At 34.5% G+C, this 23,605-nt stretch overlaps 2 protein-coding genes across 2 annotated transcripts in view; one reads left to right on the forward strand and one right to left on the reverse strand.

The window, feature by feature from the left end:
- LOC136037090 (WD repeat-containing protein 44-like) overlaps window positions 1-23,605 on the forward strand; it is an 85,127-nt gene that overhangs the window by 55,756 nt on the left and 5,766 nt on the right. Inside the window, exon 14 of the mRNA XM_065719540.1 lies at window positions 19,870-19,997. Coding sequence (XP_065575612.1) covers window positions 19,870-19,997 — 128 coding nt within the window. The remainder of the gene's footprint in view (window positions 1-19,869; window positions 19,998-23,605) is intronic.
- On the reverse strand, window positions 360-14,463 carry LOC136037091 (xylosyl- and glucuronyltransferase LARGE2-like). Its single transcript, XM_065719541.1, has 4 exons — window positions 14,303-14,463; window positions 9,957-10,079; window positions 3,166-3,285; window positions 360-1,256 (listed from the first exon to the last, which is right to left on the reverse strand). The coding sequence occupies exons 1-4, from the start codon at window positions 14,395-14,397 to the stop codon at window positions 494-496; spliced, it is 1,101 nt and encodes a 366-aa protein (XP_065575613.1). The 5' UTR covers window positions 14,398-14,463; the 3' UTR covers window positions 360-493.

Below are 23,605 nucleotides of genomic sequence, written 5' to 3' on the forward strand. Positions count from 1 at the left end.
GCTTTTGGATGTTCTAAACATTTTTCGTGTTCAACAGTTCCGCTTTTCAACTGGACGTTCCATTGTATGTTTGTTTTTCTGGTCTATTATTGTAACGCCACTTCTTTTGGACGTTTTAAACATTTTTTGTGTTCAACAGTTTCACTTTTCAACTGGATGTTCCATTGTATGTTTGTTTTTCTGGTCTATTATAGTAACGCCACTGCTTTTGGATGTTTTAAACATTTTTTGTGTTCAACAGTTTCACTTTTCAACTGGACGTTCCATTGTATGTTTGTTTTTCTGGTCTATTATAGTAACGCCACTGCTTTTGGATGTTTTAAACATTTTTTGTGTTCAACAGTTTCACTTTTCAACTGGACGTTCCATTGTATGTTTGTTTTTCTGGTCTATTATAGTAACGCCATTGCTTTTGGATGTTTTAACATTTTTTTGTGTTCAACAGTTTCACTTTTAACTGGACGTTCCATTGTATGTTTGTTTTTCTAGTCTATTATTGTAACGCCACCGCTTTTGGCTGTTCTAAACATTTTTCATGTTCGACAGTTTCACTTTTCAACTGGACGTTCCATTGACATGGTAAACCATAGATTAATTCGGGGGATTCAGTGGCGATCAAGGTTATCCATTCCTCCATATTTGGCAGTTGTTCAACAGTTTTGAAGTTGTACTTTTTTAATAAATAAAACTGGCTTTCTAAATCTAAGTATTTCTGGAAATGTTTTGACTCGCGCATTTTTCCTAATTTAAGTAGCATTAGATTTATGTCAAAACCGGGGTTGCCATCAAGGCGTCCAATTTTTGATTTAGGAAATAAATATCTATGTTCTACAAACGAATCGTAGTATTTGGCATTTTGTAATTTTGCCATACCAATTACATTATTATCTGAGAAATTATGAAATATATTATAAAGTTCAATGAGATTGGAACGCACTTGCAAATTATGACTCACGAAAATCATTTTGTCCACAGAGGAGTAATGATACATAAATAGCAAAGGTAGCATTTGAGTAACTAAATGTTCTCGAAAAATATCCAAAGTTATTCTCGGTTGATGAACTTTAACATGATCGATTAGATCATCATATATAGTGTCCAGTGTTTCAATGTCATAATCATAGTCTACAAGAGCTTTGTCGTCTGCTAGTTTGAAAATTCGATGTATTGTGTCAATGCTGTTTACGTCAGCAAATATGTGAAACTGTATTTTTGCCGAACTTTGAACCAGAATCCACGATATTGTTTCAACTGCCCTGAAAAATAAATGCAAAAGAATTATTAATGTCATTTTCAAACTCACTCAAAAAGTTTTATCGTTCTTTAAATATTATTTTCATTTGAACAGAGAAAAGTCGTTTTTTGTGTACAAGAAGAACTTAAAACTTAAATTTGTTTATTCTCTGAAATCTATTCAGTTTTTTTGTTGATAAATTTGTTGTAATAAAACTCAACTAGGCCCAAGATTTAAAATTACTGACTTGTTGCAATTAGCTAAGACTAAAATTGATAACATGTATCCTTTTCCAGTGTTTAATAAGCACTCTAGATTTTATTTATTTTTCGTTATTTATATGATACTTACTATTCATTTTTTTTTAACGACCTGTTGTGTTTTCTTTTTTCGTCAATCATTGCAACATTTAACTTATCTTTACTGCTCCTTGATTTAGAGGAAATAAATTAATTTATTGCTTTGAAAAAGGTCTGCGTTGTCCGGTAGTGCAAAAAATAAGTGAATATATTAAACATTTTTGAAATTCACGATAAAACGAATATAGTAATGAACACCAAATCAAGAAGACTTTGGAAGCACTTAGAGAAACATAAAATTAGTATTTTGTGTAACGGCTCGAGCTTTTTTCTTCCGAGCCAAATCCAAAACAAACAAAGTAACTAAAGGTGTTTTTTTATATATAATATAATAACAAGATTTATTGTCATTTTAAAGTAGAACTTAGGAAATGGAGTAAAAAAAAACGGGGTTAAGGATTAGTCCTCCCAATGACTCTCCTATCGTGGCTACTTCTCAAAATCTTTTATACTCGGCTATTCTGGGGCACATGGTAAAATCTCTCTTCATCACTAAGCAGTAATTTTAAAATATGGTAGAATCCCCACGGTTATTTCAGCTTCACCTTAGAAATTGGCTAAATAGTCGAATGCCAGGTTATATCTGATTCATTCTACAAGACTTAGAACAACTAGCTGAGTTGCACACCATTGCATGTCCTAGCAACTCCTTTAAATGGGATCTCTTCCTAATAGGTAGGCAAAGGCCGGGTTGAGTTATCATTTTGCCATTGACCATGTAGTTGCTATGGTTTATGGTTGTCTAAAGTTATCCTTCTGAAATAAATCACGAATGGACTGTTCAAAATGTAACCTTGTTCCGATTTAGAGGATTATGTTGTTCTTTATTAGGAATCTCCTGGATATCTTATATTAAAGAACATAAGCAGCGATACTTAACAAAAATTTATTATCTACAGCTGTGAAAAAATGCGTTCCCTCCAAGCACATCAAGGCTGGTTAAGAAAAAAAAAACTATTTAATATTTGGAGCAAAAAATCCTCTAAGGCACATGCAAAAGGGACAGTTACTACCTGATAGGACGTGCCTGCATTTATGAAAGTCTCAGTCTTGGAATATCTTCACGTTGCGGTTTTGTCTACAAGCGTGTGCTTTACTGTGTTTTTTGATGATTTCAAAATGGTCTCTACCAGGTTTTTAGTTCATCGTAATTAAAACTTACAGGAGCAACTCGTCGTAATCCCGTTCACGCTGATCACCTTCACTAAGAAAGTTGCAGGCAGAACTATATATTATAAGGCTATATGTGGCGATCAGTTGCCAAGTTGAACAACATATTAGCCGAAATAATCGCTAGAAAGTGATGCTTAAACTATTCAAACAGGAAATTTAACTTGTTATACGATACTTTGGATTAAGTATGATTAAAACCAAACTGGTTGTGTATCACCTTTGGCTTGCGCTGCAAATCTTGTAATTGTATGACAGAAAAATATTGTGCCTTTTTTTCAAAATTCTCCTCTGGCAACAGTGTTGGCAGTAGACTATAATCTTGCTTTGTCCCTGGTTTTGCTTTTCAATCTATTTTTTTTATTTGTGTATCCTCTGTGCAAAAGAGAACAGTCTACTTACCTTGCTGCGGATTTAGGGTCCAAGCTCACAAAAAGTAGGCCCATTGCCACATGTATTTTTTCATTCATAGGAAGGCTTGGGATATTCAAAGTTGAATGTTTAGCAATCATTTTATAGGACCTGTACAAAAAAGAGTATCGGATCAGTAAAAAAAAAATCTAAACTCAAACTGAGTCGTTTATATTTTGTAATAAAATTTATTTCTGATTTCCGAGAAATAACAGCTCAGGTAGGAATAATTCTTTTCATTAAACAGTGAAAAAGAGCATTTTATCTGCTGAGACTGTCGCTATGTATATGATCGAAATATCCAGAATTTTTGTCGTTGTTTTTCACTGTCCAATAAAAGGATTCATACCTATTTGAACTGTTATTTGTACGTCATGGAGAGGTAGTGTTGCCTTCGAAAATACCAACTTATTTCTCGTCTAATCTAAGAAATGAGAAATTAAATAAGAACATAATCAAAGTTCTCACCAAGGTTATTTCCTGTTGGTGGAACATACTAACCTAATTTCGTATTTGAGTGATTTATATTCGAAGTCTTAACTAAAAGGTTTGCACTATTTAAGGAAAAACCAAGTTTTTGAGTGAAGATGAACAAAAATTATTTCCTTCGCAGCATATACAACATATATGTACGAAACTGGCTCAAATACACCAACTCATGAAATTTCCCTGTAAGTGTAGAATTTTGAAAAATTAGCGCTTTACTGAAAGCTCGAAATCCACACCGAAAAACAGGATGTTGTTTTAAAAGCAGGTAAGTCCTTAAGAAGCCTACATCACCTAAAAAAATACAACGTGTTCACGAGAATCTTTCACCGGCCATGACATCGATAACATGAGCATACAATATAAATTTTCTGAAAACTCCAGAAAAGAAGAAGACTTAATTTCGCAACTGAAAGTCGTTAAGACCACACAAAAATGACAGTAATTTGTTAGGCAACTCAATACTCTAATCAACTGTATTATTAATAACAGGCCATAAAAACAGTTACCTGACAAAATACAATTTACAATTGTTGGAAATCAAGAATAACAAACTATAATGTGAACTCCAACAATCATGTTTTTTCTGTCTTAGTAGGGAGAATAATTCAAATTATGGTGTGAATTTATGAGCTTAGTCTAAGCACAGTGTTGACACTACATATACACCTTCACTACAGATTTATCCCCATCATGGTAATTTACAAGTCGTACCGAAATATGTGAATTCAAGTCATATAAAAGCATCCTAAAGTACTTTATGTTTCTACTGTAGAAGACATCATAAAGCGCTGTATGTTTCTATTCTAAAGAATCATATATAGTTTTCTGTTTTCAGTAAAGCACTTATTTTTCTTAATTCTACTAGTATAATATAGGGAAATATTTTAAGTCGATTTATTTGAGGTAGTTTTATAAGTATATGAGGCATATATTACGAAGGAATATTTTTTTTCCGGTTAAAGTTTCACTTTTGCTCTTTATTCTTATCACAAAATCTTTTTTACAAAGACTAATTTGTAACGTAGGCCTATGCAGGGTGTCATTCGCATTAACAAAACTACAAACGTTCTTCTTCTTATTGTTTACTTATTTGTAGACGCTAATACATAATCTTAATGAAATTACACGCCTTTTGGCAGCTGATATTGAATCCTGGGTCCCGTGTTACAAGGTAGAGATCAGTTTCATTGTGCTACCACAGGGTCCAAAAACCAAATAAATCTTGATAACCAAACTATCTGTTAGAAACTTGTCTTTGAAATATTTTCCAAAAGGTCTAAGACTATGATGTTGTAGTTATGTTGATTTGATTAGGCTATTAGGTCAGGAAATCGGTTCTCGTAACTCGTAAGCCGGTTTTGCCACCGTTTTTTACTCTGTTATCTCTACCTCCTTAAACTTAGCTCAATGAATCATTTTGTCCAAGCAGTTACCCCGTATTTTATCTGGCACTGAAGATGCTTATTAGTATCTGCACTTTCTAAAATATTTTATATTCCATTTCTTGATAGGAATAATTGACAAATGAGCCTTTTGATTGCATTCTGTATTTACCCTATAGATAGATAAGTGTATTCAAAGCCTAAGACGTATATAACAAACTCAAAGTCCAAAAAACGTAAACGCACTAAAAAATATAGTTTAAAAAGACTAAATGAACCTTTATCTCTGGATTAAAACTTTTTACAAATGTTCCTATTTGTTTAAATGTATGGGGATTGGTAGATTTCAATATGTCTGCAAGTAACACTTTAATATCCTCTGAAAAAACACACTTGGAGATTGTAGCTCCTGGCATGTGCGTATAAAATGGCCTAGACAGTTCTGAGTTTGAACGAGGGAAGTTTCATTTCTTTCTGAAGAAGAAATAAATCATTTATGAGATGAAAAAAATATAATGAACATAGTAATAATATAACAAATAAGAGTTCCAATAGAGGTAGGTCCTGTTATTAGATAGTGAAAACAGATACAAAAGTTCCTTGTCGATCACAACCATCAGTGATCATCAACAGCAAAACTATAGTTTTACAATTAAATTAAACTATGTTTATGCACAACAAGATAATTATTTCTGGGTCACAGATCATCATATAAAGGCGGTATGGCCAGTTAATGAACTCTCCAAGCCAATGGAACGAAAACTGTTTGTGATCCAGAAGTGATTTTTTTTTTTTTTGTATATATTCTATGGTTTAATTGTAATACTTTGGTTCCACTGCTAACGATGGTCACTATGCATGTGATCGAAATATCCAGGAACTTTTGTATCTGCTTTCACTGTCTAATAAAAGGACCTACCCTATTGGAATCTTATTTGTTTCCTCATAGAAGGGCAGTTTGGTCTTTTTTTTCTTTTTTTTGTGGTTCTTTTGTTATTTTTTTTAAGACATTCACAGTTTTCCTTTGCTTTATTTTATTTTTTATCATGGATACCAATCTCTAATTCTGGTTATGACTCTGCTGGACCCTGTAATAAAGGTGTTATGGGTGTTCTTTTATAAAAGTTGAATCTATATCTAGGATATACATGGGGGATAGGGATCCAAAAAAACTTAAAGTGCCTTTGAAAATGTAATAGAAAAGCTATTATAGTGGTAACGACCTCCCGAAATTATTCCAAAAGAATTAAATTATTCCAAAATCAACTAATTTGAAGTGATGTAAAAAGTAAAATACAAAAATTATAAATCATCATAGTAAAAAAAGAAGCATGTTCATAAATTCTTGGTTGTTATTAATTTCACATTTTGGCAACTCATACATAAGAAAGGCCCTGGGAAATAGATTTTTACACTTTCTTGGGCCTGTTTTAGAGGGAGCCAATATTGAACAGAACAAGTTCTGGGCCCTCTACCCTCCGTTCTTCCACAAAAACGTTTGATCCTTTTAACCTGGAGAGCGATTCTTCAATTTTTCAAGTGTGTCGCACACCCAGAATCAAACAAGCCCGCATTATCCTTTATGAAGCCTTTTTGTATGCAATTGACAGTTTGAGTTATTTAAGGCCCTCGTTCTAGGCCTTGTAGGGTAGTATCATTTGAGGAGGCATATTATTAAACTTTTCGGCCATTTTTAACTAAATACTTATCCCAAAATTTTGATCGAATGTCTTTACGAATTAGGTGGGACTGGGTAGCAAAAGAGGGCAGGGCAATTGCTGGCTTTCCTGTCACTTTTGAAAATTTTCTGAAACTTTGTAATTTCCAATTAAACACGCCCCCTTAAATGTTTCTAAGACCACACTTCTATGCAAGGTGGCCGAAAAAAAAATAATACATTGAGGACATTTTGCTTAGGTAGAGCTAATGTGCTACCTCTGAAATAAATTAAATTAAAAAAACTATTTTTTTTTGACTGAAAGTAAGGAGCTATATTAAAACTTAAAACGAACAGAAATTACTTCGTATATGAAAGGGGCTCCTCCCTCATCAACGCCCCGCTCTTTACGCTAATGTTTCACTCTCTCTCTCTCTAAACTCTAGCGTCAAGAGTGGGGCGGTGATAAGGGAGCAGCCCCTTTCATATAAGAATTAATTTTTGTTCGTTTTAAGTTTTAATGTCCCTCCTTACTTCCAGTTAAAAAAAATTGTTTTTTTTTTACTTAATTTTTGGACGTTTTTGAATTAATGCAAGTTTTGATTTTGGCTCTCCGCACATGAATAATTATAACAGAATTTGCATATTTGTTGTTTTTTGGCTAAATGGCTTTCTGATAGTTTTGATTGAATGATATTGAGAAAAAAGGAGCGGGGGAGGAGGCCTAGTTGCCCTCCAAGTTTTGATTACTTAAAAAGGCTACAAGAATTTTTAACTTTTTGCGAACGTTTTTATTTGTAAAAGATTTACGTAACTTACAAATTAGCTTACGTAACGAACTTCTGCATTTGCATGTTTTTATTACATATATGACGGGGCTCACCCTCTCGTCAGTACCTCGGTCTTAACACTAAAGCTAAAATTTTGTCCCAATTCCTTAAGACTGACCCCTGAATCACAAAGGCCGTAGAATAAATAGTTGAAATTTATAAAAATACTTTAGCGCAAAGAGCGAGGTATTAGGAGGAGGTGAACCCCTTAATGCGTAACAATTTCTGTCGTTTTAAGTTTTAATGCTGCTCCTTACTTTCAGTTGAAAAAACTCTTTCATATTTATTTTTTCATTGTTTTTTTTAATAATACTAGAAAATCCTGCGCTCCCTTCATGGATATTTTCTTCCCCTATGAAAAATTCCTCCATTGAAAGATCCCCCTATATATCCCTCTCTTCTCAACCCCTATCCCTAACCAAAAGGTCCCCCTGAAAACGTCTGTACACTTCCAAATAACCATTACTATATGTAAGCACTGGTCAAAGTTTGTAACTTGTAGCCCTCCTACGGGGACTGTAGGGGAACAAGTTGTCCTCAAAGACATTGTTATAAAGTTTTTCGACTATGCTGAATAAAATGGCTATCACGGAAATTTGATCCAGTGACTTTGGGAAATTAATTAGCATGGGAGGGGCCTAGGTGCCTTCCAATTTTTTGGTCATTTAAAACAGGCACTAGAACTTTTTATTTCCGTTAGAATGAGCCCTCTTGCAACATTCTAGGACCACTGGGTCAATACGGTCACCCCTGGGGAAAATAACAAAACAACACGCATCCGTGATCTGCCTTCTGGCAAAAGATACAAAATTCTACTTTTTGTACATAGGAGCTTGAAACTTCTACACTAGGGTTCTCTGATACGCTGAATCTGATGGTGTGATTTTGGTTAAGATTCTATAACTTTTAGAGGGGTTTCCCCCTATTTTCTAAAATAAGGCAAATTTTCTCAGGCTCGTAACTTTTAATGGGCATGACAAAACCTGTAAAATCAGCATTAAAATTCGACTCTTTTGATGTAACTATTGGTATCAAAATTCTGTTTTTTAGAGTTTTGGTTACTATTGAGCCGGGTCGCTCTTTACTACAGTTCGTTACCACGAACTGTTTGATAAATCTATACTCAAATATTTGTTAGTTAATTCAGAGATCGTATTGGCAATATCGCTGAATTTACCGGCTTAGAACTAGTTTTTATTGGATATCATACCAGCATTTTAATCTTTTTTTATTCATCTTATTATCCTCTTAATTCCATGCTTCTCACTTAAGGAATTTAAATAGTGTTACGGTAGAACCACGGCTCTTCGCGTCATGGTTTTACTGAATCCAAAAAATATGGGATGGGGGGGGGCTCCCCCAGCCCCTGTGCAGGATGCCTCTGAATGCGTTTACTAAGACGGATATTACGTTGAAATCAGCCATTGATAAAATTAATAAAATGACTGTAGATCCTATAAAATTGGAAATTGATGTATTTTTGTAGGCTAAAACTTTAAAATTATTAAAGTTTTACATTTATAGGGGTATCTTTATATGGATATTTTATATATGATTTAAGGCTGAAGTAATTAACCATTTTCTGAAAATTTACATCGGGTTTCTACTTCTACAGCTACATGTTTTATTTATTTATTTATTATTACGAATAGCGGTAAGCATCAATGCTTGTTGCAAAAACACAAAATCATAATACCAATCTAAAGTAAATTGGCAACGACAAACTAAACAGCAGAAACTTCTGAATAACACGAAACTACACAACAAAAGCGTCTAAATAAAAAAGAGTATTTACTAATGCACTCATAAAAATTCGAACACTCTCTGCCTCGACAACCTCCAAAGGCAAACCATTCCATGGTCCGGCAACTCTACTACCGAAAGATAATTGACCATTTTTTTCAGTGATTTTGGGGGATATAATTTATAATCATGCTGACGAGTAGAGTGATAATGGCTAAATTAAAAAATTAATTTGAATCAAAATCATCCACTCCTTTAATTATACGAAACACATTTACAAGGTCATTGCGACATCTACGAAACTTCAACGACGGGAGTTGAAGCCTAGAAAGTCTCTGCGGTGACTATGATGTGAAACATCTCTGGCACTTTGGGTATAATAAACGGGCTGAGCTGTTCTTGTTTTATTGGTTCATTCCGTTTGTTAAAATGCAGACATGAGACAGTAAAACTTGAAATATGGGACTGTATAAAAGACTGATTGGTTTTTAACGCATTTGTTTGACGACGCTGAAGTTCTAATCTTTTAATTCGGCCATTGAACTGGCCGAGTTTCATGGATCACGACCCATGAATTAGAGGCAAAAAATGGATAACATGTGATGGAAAATGCACAAACGTCGTTCTTGGGCGAACACAACTATTGGAATTTAGGATTATTGCTTTAAATAAGAAACCTACCTGAAGTCCTGCATTTCACTTCTTCGATTCTGATCTGCTCCTTTGTAGAAATAATAAATGATTATCAAGACTGTAGCAATGACACATTTTTCTGAGGTGCTGCGTCTTCGTTTAAGGTAACACCTTCGAAAAAATCGTTGTAATAATTTTATATAGCGAAACAGAGGGTTTTTCGGCGATTTAAGTACTGAACAATGTAATCTACTAAATTACTTTATAAAGCCTCAATGTTATCATTCTGATGTTTATGGCTTTAAATATTGGTCATGTCACTAATATTGGGACATATCAATTACCATAAACATCGGATCATATGGAGGAATGCACAAGGAATGTTCTATGACAGCTGATAAATATAAAAAACGTGTTTTATTAGGAAATATTTCCAACTTTATTACAGTCATTTCAGAGGTAGCGCAACACATTGTTATTCATTATATTCTTTTTTTTCTTTTCTCGGCCACTTTGTTAAGGGGGACTGGTTGTAGAAACTTTGGAGGGGGCTCATTCGACTAGAAATTGAAAGTTCTATTGCCTATAAGATTCGAAAATAATTGGTGGGTAACTGACCCCTTTTAATTCGCTCTTATTTGTTACCCAGACCACCCACAACCTCTCAGAGATATTCATCAAAAATTTTCAGATGGCCATTTTGTTCAAAATGGTCGAATGTCCAATATTTTTACCCCCAGGGATGACATGACCACTAAAACCCTTGGGGCAAGGACTGTAAATATTACAAATTTCCACTTGCTTAAACATAGGTTTTATGGTATTTTTGTATTATACCAAACACACTCAAGAAGTGAAGTTAGGTTAATCATAATGAACACACCGAAACATAATGAAAATATAATACTTTTGTTTACATAATTATATTATTTGGGCTATATATGCTATGTATGTATATGTACTATGTATTCTATGCTCTGTATTTTTGGCCATGAATCCGATTTTCTCAGATATTTTATTCGTTAAACTTCTCGAACATGTTTTTTATAATACTAAGTTACTTGTTTTATAGTTGAAAAATGGGTTTTGTTTGAAGTTGTGCGTTCAGTTGGATCGAAATCATTTTCTGGTTTTGTCCCTGGTGAGTTTGAAACTTTTGGCAGTAGATCCTTGCGGCAAAGGGCAATTAATGTACAAATTAATTTCGGGGCGAAGCACTCCTTCCAGAAATGGGGCTTGAAAAAGGGCAAAAAATTGCTTCGTATTTCTTATTGAATCGGAAAATATATATCCTGAAGCTCTTGAACTAAGGGCATCCTAAGGCAAAGGGAAAAATACAAAAAGATATTAGTTACCCCCAAAACAGGCCTGACAAAGGGCCAGGAAAGGGCAAAAACAATTTCATTGGCTACTTCTCATGGAAGGACTGTTAGAGAAACTTGGGATGGGGGTTGTTTGATTTAAAATTGAATGTTTTAATATCTTTTAAGAATTGTAAGTGATTTGAGGGTTACCAGACTAGTTTCTGTGTCCTTTTAGGCTACCCAGTCCCACAATATTGGATCCTATTTTCAGGAATCTATTTCGCTCAGAAACGTAGAAAGTTTTAATAAGTATACCTCTAAGATCAACATAACCCCCACAGCCCCAGGAACGATGGCCCTATGCATAAATTACCCGTTGTTCACAGATGGGGTCTACTCCTTTTCTGCAATTGCTGTTCCTTTAAGTTTGACTTGATTATTCATTTGAATTTTTGTTCGTTTTGGACTTCATTTATTCATTGATAGTAATTTCTGTTCGTTTTCAAGTCCAAATTACTATTCCACCCGTTTTAGGTTTGCATGTGGCTCTTTACTTTTCCTAGAAAACTTTTTTTTGTAAGATATTTTCTGTATAATTGTTGTGTTGCGAGAGCAACAATTTGGTTTTGTCGTGTTTTTTTTTTTTCTAGCATCCCGATTTCAGCTTATTTCTAGAAAGTGGTAAGGGTCTAACCTCTGCGGTTTTTACGGAAAGTGTGGACCTTAGCCTGGATTGATGAATATGACTTTGCATTTTGGAAAGCTTCACAGAACTCTTGCCTGGGGCCAAAAAGGATGGTTTTTGATTGTCCCTGAGCCTATAATGTCTAAAGTGAATTAGAGTTTTATAGCCTATGTTAGAGGGAACCATCTGAAGTTATGCAGTCAAGCATTCGCTTCATTAAACCGTGTTTCTGCTTTCGAGTGGAAAGCTCTGTTATAGCAGGCAGGCACCAGTTTCAAATTGAAGATGGACTAAAATCTATGTGTTAAATATACCCTATAATATGCGTCAGTTATCCGGCTCCACAGCCAATATATCTTCTTTGAGTGATAAATAAAAAAAAATTATGCAAAAACAAAAAAGTGGCATTTTCTCAAGGGTTCGAACTCGCTGCCAACTATTGTTTTACCCATTTCTGTTCATGAATTCAACTGAGTTTATCGTTCGGTTTTTGGCACTTGGGATTGCGGTAGAGAAATGGTTACAGATATGCCTCTTAAACCTTTAAAGTTCTCTCATTGCCAAAGAAATTGGAGCCTTTGGCTCCTTTCTAAGTGATGACGTTAGAAAAAAGTCAACTTTTGAACTAAGACAGATAGATTTTTTTTGCCAATGAGAGAACTTCAAAGGTTTAAGAGGCACATCTGTTACCATTTCTCTACGTCATATTCATCAATCCGGCTTAAGGTCTACACTTTCCGTAAAAACCGTAGAGGTTAGACCCTTACCACTTTCTAGAAATAAGCTGAATTCGGGGTGCTAGGAAAAAACACGACAAAACCAAATTGTTGCTCTCGCAACACAACAAATATACAGAAAATGTCTTACAAAAAAAAGTTTTCTAAGAAAAGTAAAGAGCCATATGAAAACCTAAAACAGGTGGAATAGTAATTTGGACTTGAAAACGAACAGAAATTACTATCAATGAATAAATGAAGCCCAAAACGAACAAAAATTCAAATGAATAATCAAGTCAAACTTAAAGGAACAGCAATTGGCGAAAAGGAGTAGACCAATATCATCCTTAAACCGTCTAAGGGTGGAAGGTCATTAGCGCTTTGCAATTTTTGTTCGCCACAATATTCTCTTGATTATTGACTTTAGGACTCATTTATTCATCTATAGTAATATACAGTTTTTTGATTGACTCGGGCGCCCGAGTCATTTCCAGATTACAATCTTCCGAAATTCCGGGAATCTTGGCATAGTAAATAATTCGAAAGAGCTTTGCTAATAGACCCCATCTGTGAACAACGGGTAATTTAAGCAGAGGGCCATCGTTCCTGGGGCTGTGGGGGTTATGTTGATCTTAGAGGTATACTTATTAAAACTTTCTACGTTTCTGAGCGAAATAGATTCCTGAAAATAGGATCCAATATTGTGGGACTGGGTAGCCTAAAAGGACACAGAAACTAGTCTGGTAACCCTCAAATCACTTACAATTCTTAAAAGATATTTAAACATTCAATTTTAAATCAAACAATTTTTGTTCGCCACAATATTCTCTTGATTATTGACTTTAGGACTCATTTATTCATCTATTCATTTATTCATCAGACAAAACCAAATTGTTGCTCTCGCAACACAACAAATATATAGAAAATGTCTTACAAAAAAAAAGTTTTCTAAGAAAAGTTAAGAGCCATATGAAAACCTAAAACAGGTGGAATAGTAATTTGGACTTGAAAACGAACAGAAATTACTATCAAATGAATAAATGAAGCCCAAAACGAACAAAAATTCAAATGAATAATCAAGTCAAACTTAAAGGAACAGCAATTGCCGAAAAGGAGTAGACAAATATCATCCTTAAACCGTCTAAGGGTGGAAGGTCATTAGCGCTTTGCAATTTTTGTTCGCCACAATACTCTCTTGATTATTGATTTTAGGACTCATTTAATCATCTATAGTAGTATCCAGATTTTTGATTGACTTGGGCGTCCGAGTCATTTCAAGATTACATTATTCCGAAATTCTTGGAATCATGGCCTAATAAATAATCCCGAAGAGCATTGCTACTAGACCCCATCTGTGAACAACGGGTGATTTGTGTTCTAGAAATAGCTGTTCAAATAAGTTATCTAAAGATAGTGGATTATAACAGGAGTGTTGTCTGTTTATTTTTTGGAGGGACGGGGGGGGGGGAGGAAAGTAATCGAATTCATGGCTAGATCATTCAGTATGACCCTAGTTTATCCTTCTCTATTGTTCTTGCTTTATCTTTATTCCTAATTTTGTATCCCATCGCTATTTTTTTTGTGTCCAGCTTTTTTTTCTCTATCAAGCTGTTAAATGGCTATTGAAGGGGAAGGGGTGAAATAGTTAATTAAAAGAGTCGGTAAATAAACTGCGTCACAAATACTTACAATTTTGCAATGGAATCAATTCCACTTCTTATTACACTTAGCGCATTTAATAGAAGCCTGATCATTTTTTTTTCACTGAATTTGTGTCTGTTCATCTCAAATGAAACTCAAAGTATAATCCTGCATTTTTTTTTTTTGTTTAGCTGCGTCACTGAATTTTATTCTCTAACATAATGAAAAAGTAAAAGTATAATCGTTTATGTACGTTGCGTGCTATGTATTATTTAGGTCAAATGGTCTGATTGGTTTTTATGGTTTATTTAACACGGGTTGAAATAAAGCTATTTTGAAGAGCATTAGCAACATCTCTGTAATTTTGCTTAACTTTACAATCATAACCTGTGAAAACCAACCTTCAACTTGTCTGCTTAAAGCTTCTCAATCCTTTTGGTCTTCTGTACTAATTATCAAAAAAGCGTAGCCACAATTATTTTCTTGCAATTCGGTTTAATCTGGAATTAAGTAAAAAAGAACAAGTTTTTTAACTTCAAGTAAGGAGCGACATTAAAATTTAAAACGAACAGAAATTACTCCGTATACGAAAGAGGCTGTCCCCTTCTCAACGTCCCGCTCTTTATGCTAAAGTTTGACTCTTTCTCTACAACTCAACTTTTTAAAACAATAAAAAACTTTAGCGTAAAGAGCAAGGTGTTGAGGAGGTGACCCCTCTCATATCTGGAATAATTTCTGTTTGTTTTAAGTTTTAATGTCGCTCCTTACTTGCAGTTAAAAAACTTGTTTTTTTATTTAATTTCTGAACGTTTTGAATTAATGCATGTTTTGATTTTGGCTCATCGTACATGAATAATTAAAACGAAATTTGCATATTATTTTTTTTTGGCTAAATGGCTGTCTCAAATTTTTGTTAAGGTTCTATGACTTTTAGGGGATGTTTCCCCCTTTTTCTAAAATAAGGCGTTTTTTTTCAGGCTCGTAACTTTTGCTGTGTAAGACTTAACTTGATGGAACTTAAATATTCAAAGGCAGCATAAAAATGACGAACTGTAGTAAGGAGCGACCTGGCTCAATAGTAAATGAAACTCTAAAAAACGGAATTTTGATGCTAAAATATACATCAAAAGAATCAGATTTTCATGCTGATTTTAAATATATAAGTTTCATCAAATTTAGTCTTTCTCATCAAAAGTTACGAGCCTAAAAAAATGCCTTATTTTAGAAAATAGGGGAAAACACCCCCTAAAAGTCACAGAATCTTAACGAAAATCACACCATTGCATTCGGCGTATCAGAGAACCCTACAGCAAAATTTTCAAGCTCCTATCTACGAAAATGTGGAATTTCGTATTTTTTGCCAGAAGAGAAATCACGGGTGCGTGTTTATTTGTTTTTTTTTTTTTCTTTTCTCCAGGGGTCATCGTATCGACCAAGTTGTCCTAGAATGTCGCAAGAGGGCTCATTCTAACAGAAATGAAAAGTTCTAGTGCCCTTTTTAAGTGACCAAAAAAACTGGAGGGCACCTAGGCCCCCTCTCACGCTCATTTTTGGTCAAAAGTCAACAGATCAAAATTTTGAGATAGCCATTTTGTTCCGCATAGTCAAAAACCATAAGAACTATGTCTTTGGCAATGACTTACTCATCCACAGTCCCTGGGGGAGGGGCTGCAAGTTACAAACTTCGACCAGTGTTTACATATAATAATGGTTATTGGGAAGTGTGCAGTCGTTTCCAGGGATTTTTTTTTGTTTTGGGGGCGGGGTTGAGGGGAGGGGGCTATGTGGGAGGATCTTTCCTTGGAGAAATATGTCATGGGGGAACAGAAATTCAATGAAAAGGGCGCAGGATTTTCTAAAATTACTATAAAAAACAATTAAAAAATAAACATGGAAAAGTTTTTCAATTGCAAGTAAAGAGTAGTATTGAAACTTAAAACCAACAGAGATTATTACGCATATGAGGGGCTCTAAAAATACTTTAGCATAAAGAGCGAGGTATTTAGGAGGATATAAATACCTTGCTCTTTAAGCTAAAGTATTTTTAGTAATTTCAATTATTTATTCAACGGCCTTTCTGATTCAGGCGTCATTCTGGAAGAATTGGGACAAAACTTAACATTTAGAGTAAAGAACGATGTATTAACGAGGGTACAAACCCCCTCATGTACATAATAAAAATTAAAGAATATAAAAGTTTGTTACGCAAGTTAATTCTTAAGTTACGTATATTTTTTACTAATAAAAAAATTCGTTGAAAATTAAAATTTATTTGCCTTTTTATGTAACCGAAAAATTGCATGGCAACTAGGCCTCCTTCCCCATCCCTTATTTCTCAAAATCGTCTGATCAAAATTAAGAGAAAGCCATTTAGCCAAAAGAGGAATTAATATGCAAATTTCATTTTAATAATCTATGTGTGGAGACCCAAAATCAAAAATGCATTAATTCAAAAACGTTCAGAAATTACATAAAAAAACTAGTTTTTTAACTGAAAGTAAGGAGCGACATTAAAACTTAAAACGAACAGAAATTACTCCGTATATGAAATGGGTTGTCGCCTCCTCAATCTCTCGCCCTTTACGCTAAAGTTTGACTCTTTGCCACAATTCTGCTTTTTAAAACAATTAAAAGCTTTAGCGTAAAGAGCGAGGGATTCCGGAGGGGACAACCCATTTCATACACGGAGTAATTTCTGTTCGTTTTAAGTTTTAATGTCACTCCTTACTTTCAGTTAAAAAAACTAGTTTTTTTTATGTAATTTACTATTGAGCCGGGTCGTTCCTTACTACAGCTCGTTACCACGAACTGTTTGATTTACCCTTTTCTTCACAAGAATTAAATAACAAAAAAACTAAAACTATTAAAAAAATATAATACTATTTAAATAATAAGAAAAACGGAAACTATTCCGTATATGAGGTAATTTTAAAAAAAAGTTCTGATTCTAATTATAGTGAGCGTTTTGGTTAAAGATTGGGGTAGTGAGGAGGGATCAACCCAACTTATTTACGGAATAATTTCTGTTCGTCTTAAGTTTTACTGCTCCTTACTTCTGGGAGAGAAATATTTGGTTTTTTTGTTTTTGTTTTTTTTTAGTCAAATTTCAGATCGTTTTTCAAGTAAACCCAGGAAATCCACATCCCCTCCTACCTACTCGTAGAAAATCCCTCCCACGGAAAATTTCTCCATATGAAGTTCCTCCCACGTAAAATTCTTCCGCCGGGAAATTATCCCCGAACGATTCCTTCCTCGCAGTGAATTCCCTTCAAAAAATATCTTGTTTGCGATTGCGTGTGAAAAATGATCCTGAGCATACTTTCATTTGAAAAAAAGATTTGTTTTTACTTAATTTATGATCCTTTTTAAGGTCATGGGGGAATCCTCCCCACGTGGAAAATATTCTCCGGAAACCCCCTCCCCTAATGGAAAGTCTATCCCGTGGAAAATTTTCCTATGGATAATTTCTCCTGGTGATAATTCCCCAATTCAGATATTCTCCCGTGGGAAATCCCCTCTGCCACTAAAAATCCCCCAGAGAATTCTAGCTCCAATGAAGATTTTCCCGGATAATTTCCCTAAAGTCTCTCGGCATATAAAATGAGGTTGCCAACCGAGAAGGTAAGACAGATAAAACGAATTTCGTATACGAATTCTGTCAAATTTCCCCTGGAAAATTCACTCCCAGGAACTTTCATCTCCTTAGAAAATCTATCCCCAGAAAATATCCCCTCCTTTCGTGAAAAATGTTGGTATACACAATGGGTAAATTTCATAATTTACATCCCTTCCTCCAGTGACACTTGGGGTTTGTCATGTCCAAAAATATAGTTATTGTACCTTTCAACTATACTGAACAAAAAGGCTATCTGAAAATTTTCATCAGACAACTTTAGGGAAAAAAGAGCGTGGGAGGGGAACTAGTTGCCTTTCAACTTTTTGGTCAATTTAAAGGGACAATAGAAACTTTAATTTCCGTTTGAAGGATCCCTGTGACGATATTCTAGTACCATTGGTTCGGTATGATAGAAATATATCCCCCCCCCCAAAAAAAAAAACGCATCATTGCTATCTCATTTTTGTAGTGGGTTACGATCAACTATATTATTAAAATTATTGATTATTCTTTGTTTGAGGATGGTAGTATAGTTTAATTTATAGAAAGAGTTTTCATAATGTTTTATCATTCAAACAGCTGGTGTTTTATTCTTTTTTTTTTCTTTTTTTTTTACTGAGAGGGTGGGACCTCTGAACAGCATTGAAAGTTTTGGTGATAAAAACGATAATATCATTTCTGCTTTTATGAACTTCATTTCTTCTCATGCATCCGAAATAAGTTATTCGTTTCAAAAAATTAGAAATTCTGTGTTTAAACAATTAGTTATGAACTTAGAGTTTGGCAACCAAAGTGGGTCGAAAGAAGTTTGGCGAGAAAACGGCTATAGTCGTCCCTGCTCTCATCTTATATCTGGGAAAGAATAGGCAGTAACTTATTTTCTTTTGCTTATTATAGTTGTATTTTAGGGTTTTTGCATTCAAGCCTTAAAATAAAAACATCGGTGTCAAAATTAAAACAAAAAGGATTAGTCGGTTTTTTTTTAATAGAAAAGATAACCTTAGCAGCTTGTCGATTTAAAAAAAAATCCTCCATCTTATCTTATATCTTATATCCAAAATCCCTCTCATCTTATATCTGTGAAAGAATAGGCAATAACTTATTTTCTTTTGCTTATTATAGTTGTGTTTTAGGGTTTTTGCATTTAAGCCTGAAAACAAAAACATCGGTGTCAAAGTTAAAAAAAAAGGGATTAGCCGTTTTTTTTTTTAATAGAAAAAAGAGGCCTTAACAGCTTGTCGATTTAAAAACAAAAAAAAACAAAAAAACGGGGCTCTAGCTTACATGATGTCTCTAAAGTTTACTTAGTAAGAAAATAAAAACAATATTCCTACACAAATACCTAATTAGTGCTCTGTTGCTATATGTTTCTATATATGTTGCTATATCTATATGTGTGCTATATGGTCCTACACATATACCTAATTAGTGCTCTGTTGCTATATGTTTCTATATATGTTGCTACATCTATATGTTGCAATATGTGTGCTATATGGTCCTACACATATACCTAATTAGTGCTCTGTTGCTATATGTTTCGGTCGTTCTAATAGGTACTACAATGAAGATTTACTTTACTTTTGAGTATTGTCCTGCACATCTGCATAGCCTGTAGTCATTTCAGTTTGATGAGTTTGGGACATACCTTGAATCTAAGAATATTTCAAACCCAACAAATATGGTCTCCTGGTTGTTGCTTGGATTTTTCTTATTCGTCAAACAGCTAACAATCACCAAAACAATGACCAAAGATTTATTCATAATGGTAATATTCTGATGTTTTTCATTGTTCTGAGACGCAACTCATTATATCCTTAGTGAGGTCATCAACTTGGTCAACTTGCGTCAGATATTGCCAATAGCTCTGTTTTCCCAAAATATTACTCCCAGCTCACGGATAAAAAGAGAATCAAGGATAAACTCTAAATGGTAACAAAGTAAAATTACAAATCACAGTTTTCGGGTGAATATTTTATATATGATTTTCTTTCTTTTTTAGTCATGATGGAAAGTATATTATTTGTGGATCTGAAAACCAATGTTTATACATGTGGAAAACTCATCACGATTACGCTAAGTTTTCTTCTGTGAGGCGAGACAGAAATAATTTTTGGGAGGCTATCCGAGGTAAGTCTTAAAGCTTGGTTGCTTTTAAATATATTTTTTTTAATGCAGATCTTCGTTCCTTTTATTATTTATTTTTCCAATTATGTGCATTGTTAGGGCGAAGCAAATTCAAGTATTCAAAATTTCCAGCCAAATGTATTTCAGAAAATGTTTATGTGTAAAAAAGCACATTCGCTCGACTAAGCAATCTTCAATGCTGAAGAAACAAAGAGAAATAAAAACAGAGCAAAAACACTTGAAAAAACAAAGATAGCCTGAAAAACTTTTTCTATATCAAACAAGACGAATACAACTTAAATTTAAGGAACCACCGTGGGTAAAAATCTGGATTTATTAACTGTTTTATTTGGTTCTTTCTTTGAATTATTAGCTCTAATAATTCGGGAAACATTTCTGATTCTTCTTCTCGAAGGCTTTAAATTCATCATTGCATCGGACTGCAGGATAATGACCGGACTTTTAAGATTTCACTCTTCTGTTAATGACGGGAATCGTTGTACCAATTTTCAAAAATTGATGTAGAGTTGGGAAAACATTCTTATCACGTTCTTTAAGCGTGTTGTGAAATATTTTGGTGCCACATTTCCCGACTGTATCCACAGTCTCCACAAAGCTAACCGAGCCTCCAGGTTTCCCCTATAGCTGTCTGTATCAAGATACCAAAAATTAGCCAGGGTATCCTATATATCCTTTGTTTTTTCTTCGTCGAGGGAAATACAGTGCTGAGGAAATAGGTATTGCAGTGACTCCAGCGACTTTCAGTGACTAAGGAATCTAAGGCTGAGTTTAAGGAGTGACTTGCACAGTGAACATAGACTGCATGGGGAAAACATTCACATTTAAACATTAAAATTAAACATTCAAACATTCAGAAATTATTTTCTCCAACGAATCTACTAATTCGTCATGGGCCTTCTGACAACACAGTCAGGCGGATCAGTTTTGACTACAGTATCATTCCTTGACGACGACCTACATTTTTTTATGTTTATAATTGCGACAATAAGTTCATTAAAATAAACCAAGTACACAACTGTTCTCCTGAAGCTCAATTTTGTGGGACACAAAAATAAAGATCAGACGGTGGGTGGAAAAAAAGACCCACTGAAATCTACCTTTCAGACGAATAAGAGTTGCAAAAATCGAAATCTTGTCAGGAATCCAGAATTATAGTTGTAGGAATGAGGTCGAAAGCCGAACGTAGACAGCATGAGGAGTCGACAAGACGTGCCTGGATCTCGTCTTAGCAGTACTTAGCTCAGAAACCAAACTGAAAACCATTAGAAAATCTCTTGCTTCTAAAAAGGCAAAAAGGTGGGAAAGTATAGCCTTTTTAAAATATTCCTAATACTGACTGCAAAAATGTTGACTAACAAATAGTCGGTCACTTCAAGGTGCACCTTTATACAAGACAGACATTCGAGCCTACTTAATTGAATGGGACAATTTTATATTCAAATGATAGATTTAAAGGCTCATCAGTTTAACTACAAACGGTAATTAAATGGAGCGATCACCTACTATCCACCATCTAGTGCATATCTTGTCCCACCCCATACCAGACATCATTCGTAATACACCTCATTCGAGACGATAAATTTAACTACATTAGTAGGAATACAATTCGGGCCAGAGGATGATAAACCCTTTAGCTGATTAATAATTCAAGTTATTTCTACTTTAAAAACTGATTCAAGGGCCAATTATAGTTGTCTTTTGTCAAAACGGTCGATAGGTACAAAAACATTTTTCTGGGATCCGTGGTGTTTTACTTGTATTTCTACTTGTAGCAGGACCAGGCGTTCCCCGTCTCACTTGAAGTTTGAAACTAAGTTGTTTTTGGAAATATACATAATTGCAAGCTCTCCAGACTTGGCTGAGCTTGCGAAATCACACCACTGACCCCTGTCCCAAGCCAAAGGATTGGCAAGACCAGAATTTGACTCCCTCCCAAAGGGCGTACGATTGCATGTTCAGTGTACCATCCACTCGACTAGAAGCTATGGGAACCATAATACGTGCAGTTTGCCCGCCCTTGGCCCCAAGCTCTGCAAAAATACCATATAAAACTGAGGCTTTGTAGTTGCATTTTAATCAAAAGGTGGTCACGATGTGATATGTAATGTCCAGCTGAAATCAGAGCCGTACATATATTTGTAATCTACACGATAGAAGGGGCCAGTGGAAAGCTCCTGAGCCTGTGTCCCTTCAACCCTCACTTGTTTTATTACTTATATTCTAAGAGTCTCTTTGGATCGTGTTAGAGGAATCTCCTTAGTACGTCCCATGGATCTGTGTCCATAGATCACCCTCCAACTCTCCTATCCCGAAATTAACATTTAAAAGCATGTTGTAAGCTGCTTCTTTTGACTCACGGTCATTTGGGGACTTTAGAAGTGCGCCTAAATTATTAAATGTTAATCATCCACCAATTATTAAAATCGAAATTCGATTGTCCGAAATTAGTAAGTATTAACCAAATATTCCACTAGTAATGTTTGATCTTCAACGAAAAAGTATTTTGTGTTTCTGAGCTTGTTTATTTTAATCTGTGGTTGATGTTTCAATGTTAATACTGAAAATCAAACCCACCTAAGTACATATCTTACGATTGGTGGAAACTTTACACCTTTTTAAAACTAAACGCTTGTAAAGATTTTAAGTTTGTATAATTGGAGGGCCCTTATTAAGGTACCCTTTGACCGCCTCCAACTTCTTGCGTATTGACGTTGCGTATTTCCTTCGACTCGTCATCACTCAACAATTAATAAAAAGTGGTCCTTTATGATTAAATGCTAATGATTCAAAAGAGCACCGTATGTCAGTCCTCGATTAAAATACACTAACTAAGCATTCCACAAATAATAGTTTGATAGCAGTGTAATAGTTTGATAAGGAGTGCTATTTCCACCTATTTGCAAGGCTATAATGGAAAAATAAAAATAGGGGTACACTAGGGATACACAAATGAATAAACTTTTAAAAAAGTTAAACGTAATCAAGATCTTGGGAAATCATACATTTCTAGGGGAGGGGGAAGGCCTTTGATTGTCAGGATTTAGGTAATTCTTTCATAATAAAATACCAAGGAATTACCCCATTGTAGTCTTCCCTTCGAGCCTAGCTCGTGGTTCGTTTTCTTTAGATATTCCCATATGTTCGTTCAAGTTCAGGTTCATTTATGTATTATTCACATATACATGTATATATATGACATAGGCTCAAGGGGAGACAAGCTCGAAAAACTAGGCCTAGAATGTGTATATCTTATTAATATCTTATTATTATCTTATTTTCTTGTTCTGTATATCTTAAATAATTAAGATCTTAATCCTGCCACGATGGCCCAGAAATGGGAGTATTTCATCAAAAAAGGGGGAGAGGGGAACGTAGCTGTTTTTCTAAATTTTTTTATGTTCAGGGCACGAATTAGGTTGAAATTTTTTCAATAGTAGTATTAAGTACTAAAGTTACTTTATTTGAAGAATGCATCAACAAAACCAAGGTGTCTTAGAATTTGGCTGCAGAACGGGCAGTATTATAAATTTGAATAGATCTCACCCCCAAAAAGTTGTCCTAGAATCAAAGGATTACCCGATTAAGAGGAT

Source organism: Artemia franciscana, chromosome 16 (genome assembly GCF_032884065.1).
Source record: "Artemia franciscana chromosome 16, ASM3288406v1, whole genome shotgun sequence".
Classification (NCBI taxonomy): Eukaryota; Metazoa; Arthropoda; class Branchiopoda; order Anostraca; family Artemiidae; genus Artemia; species Artemia franciscana.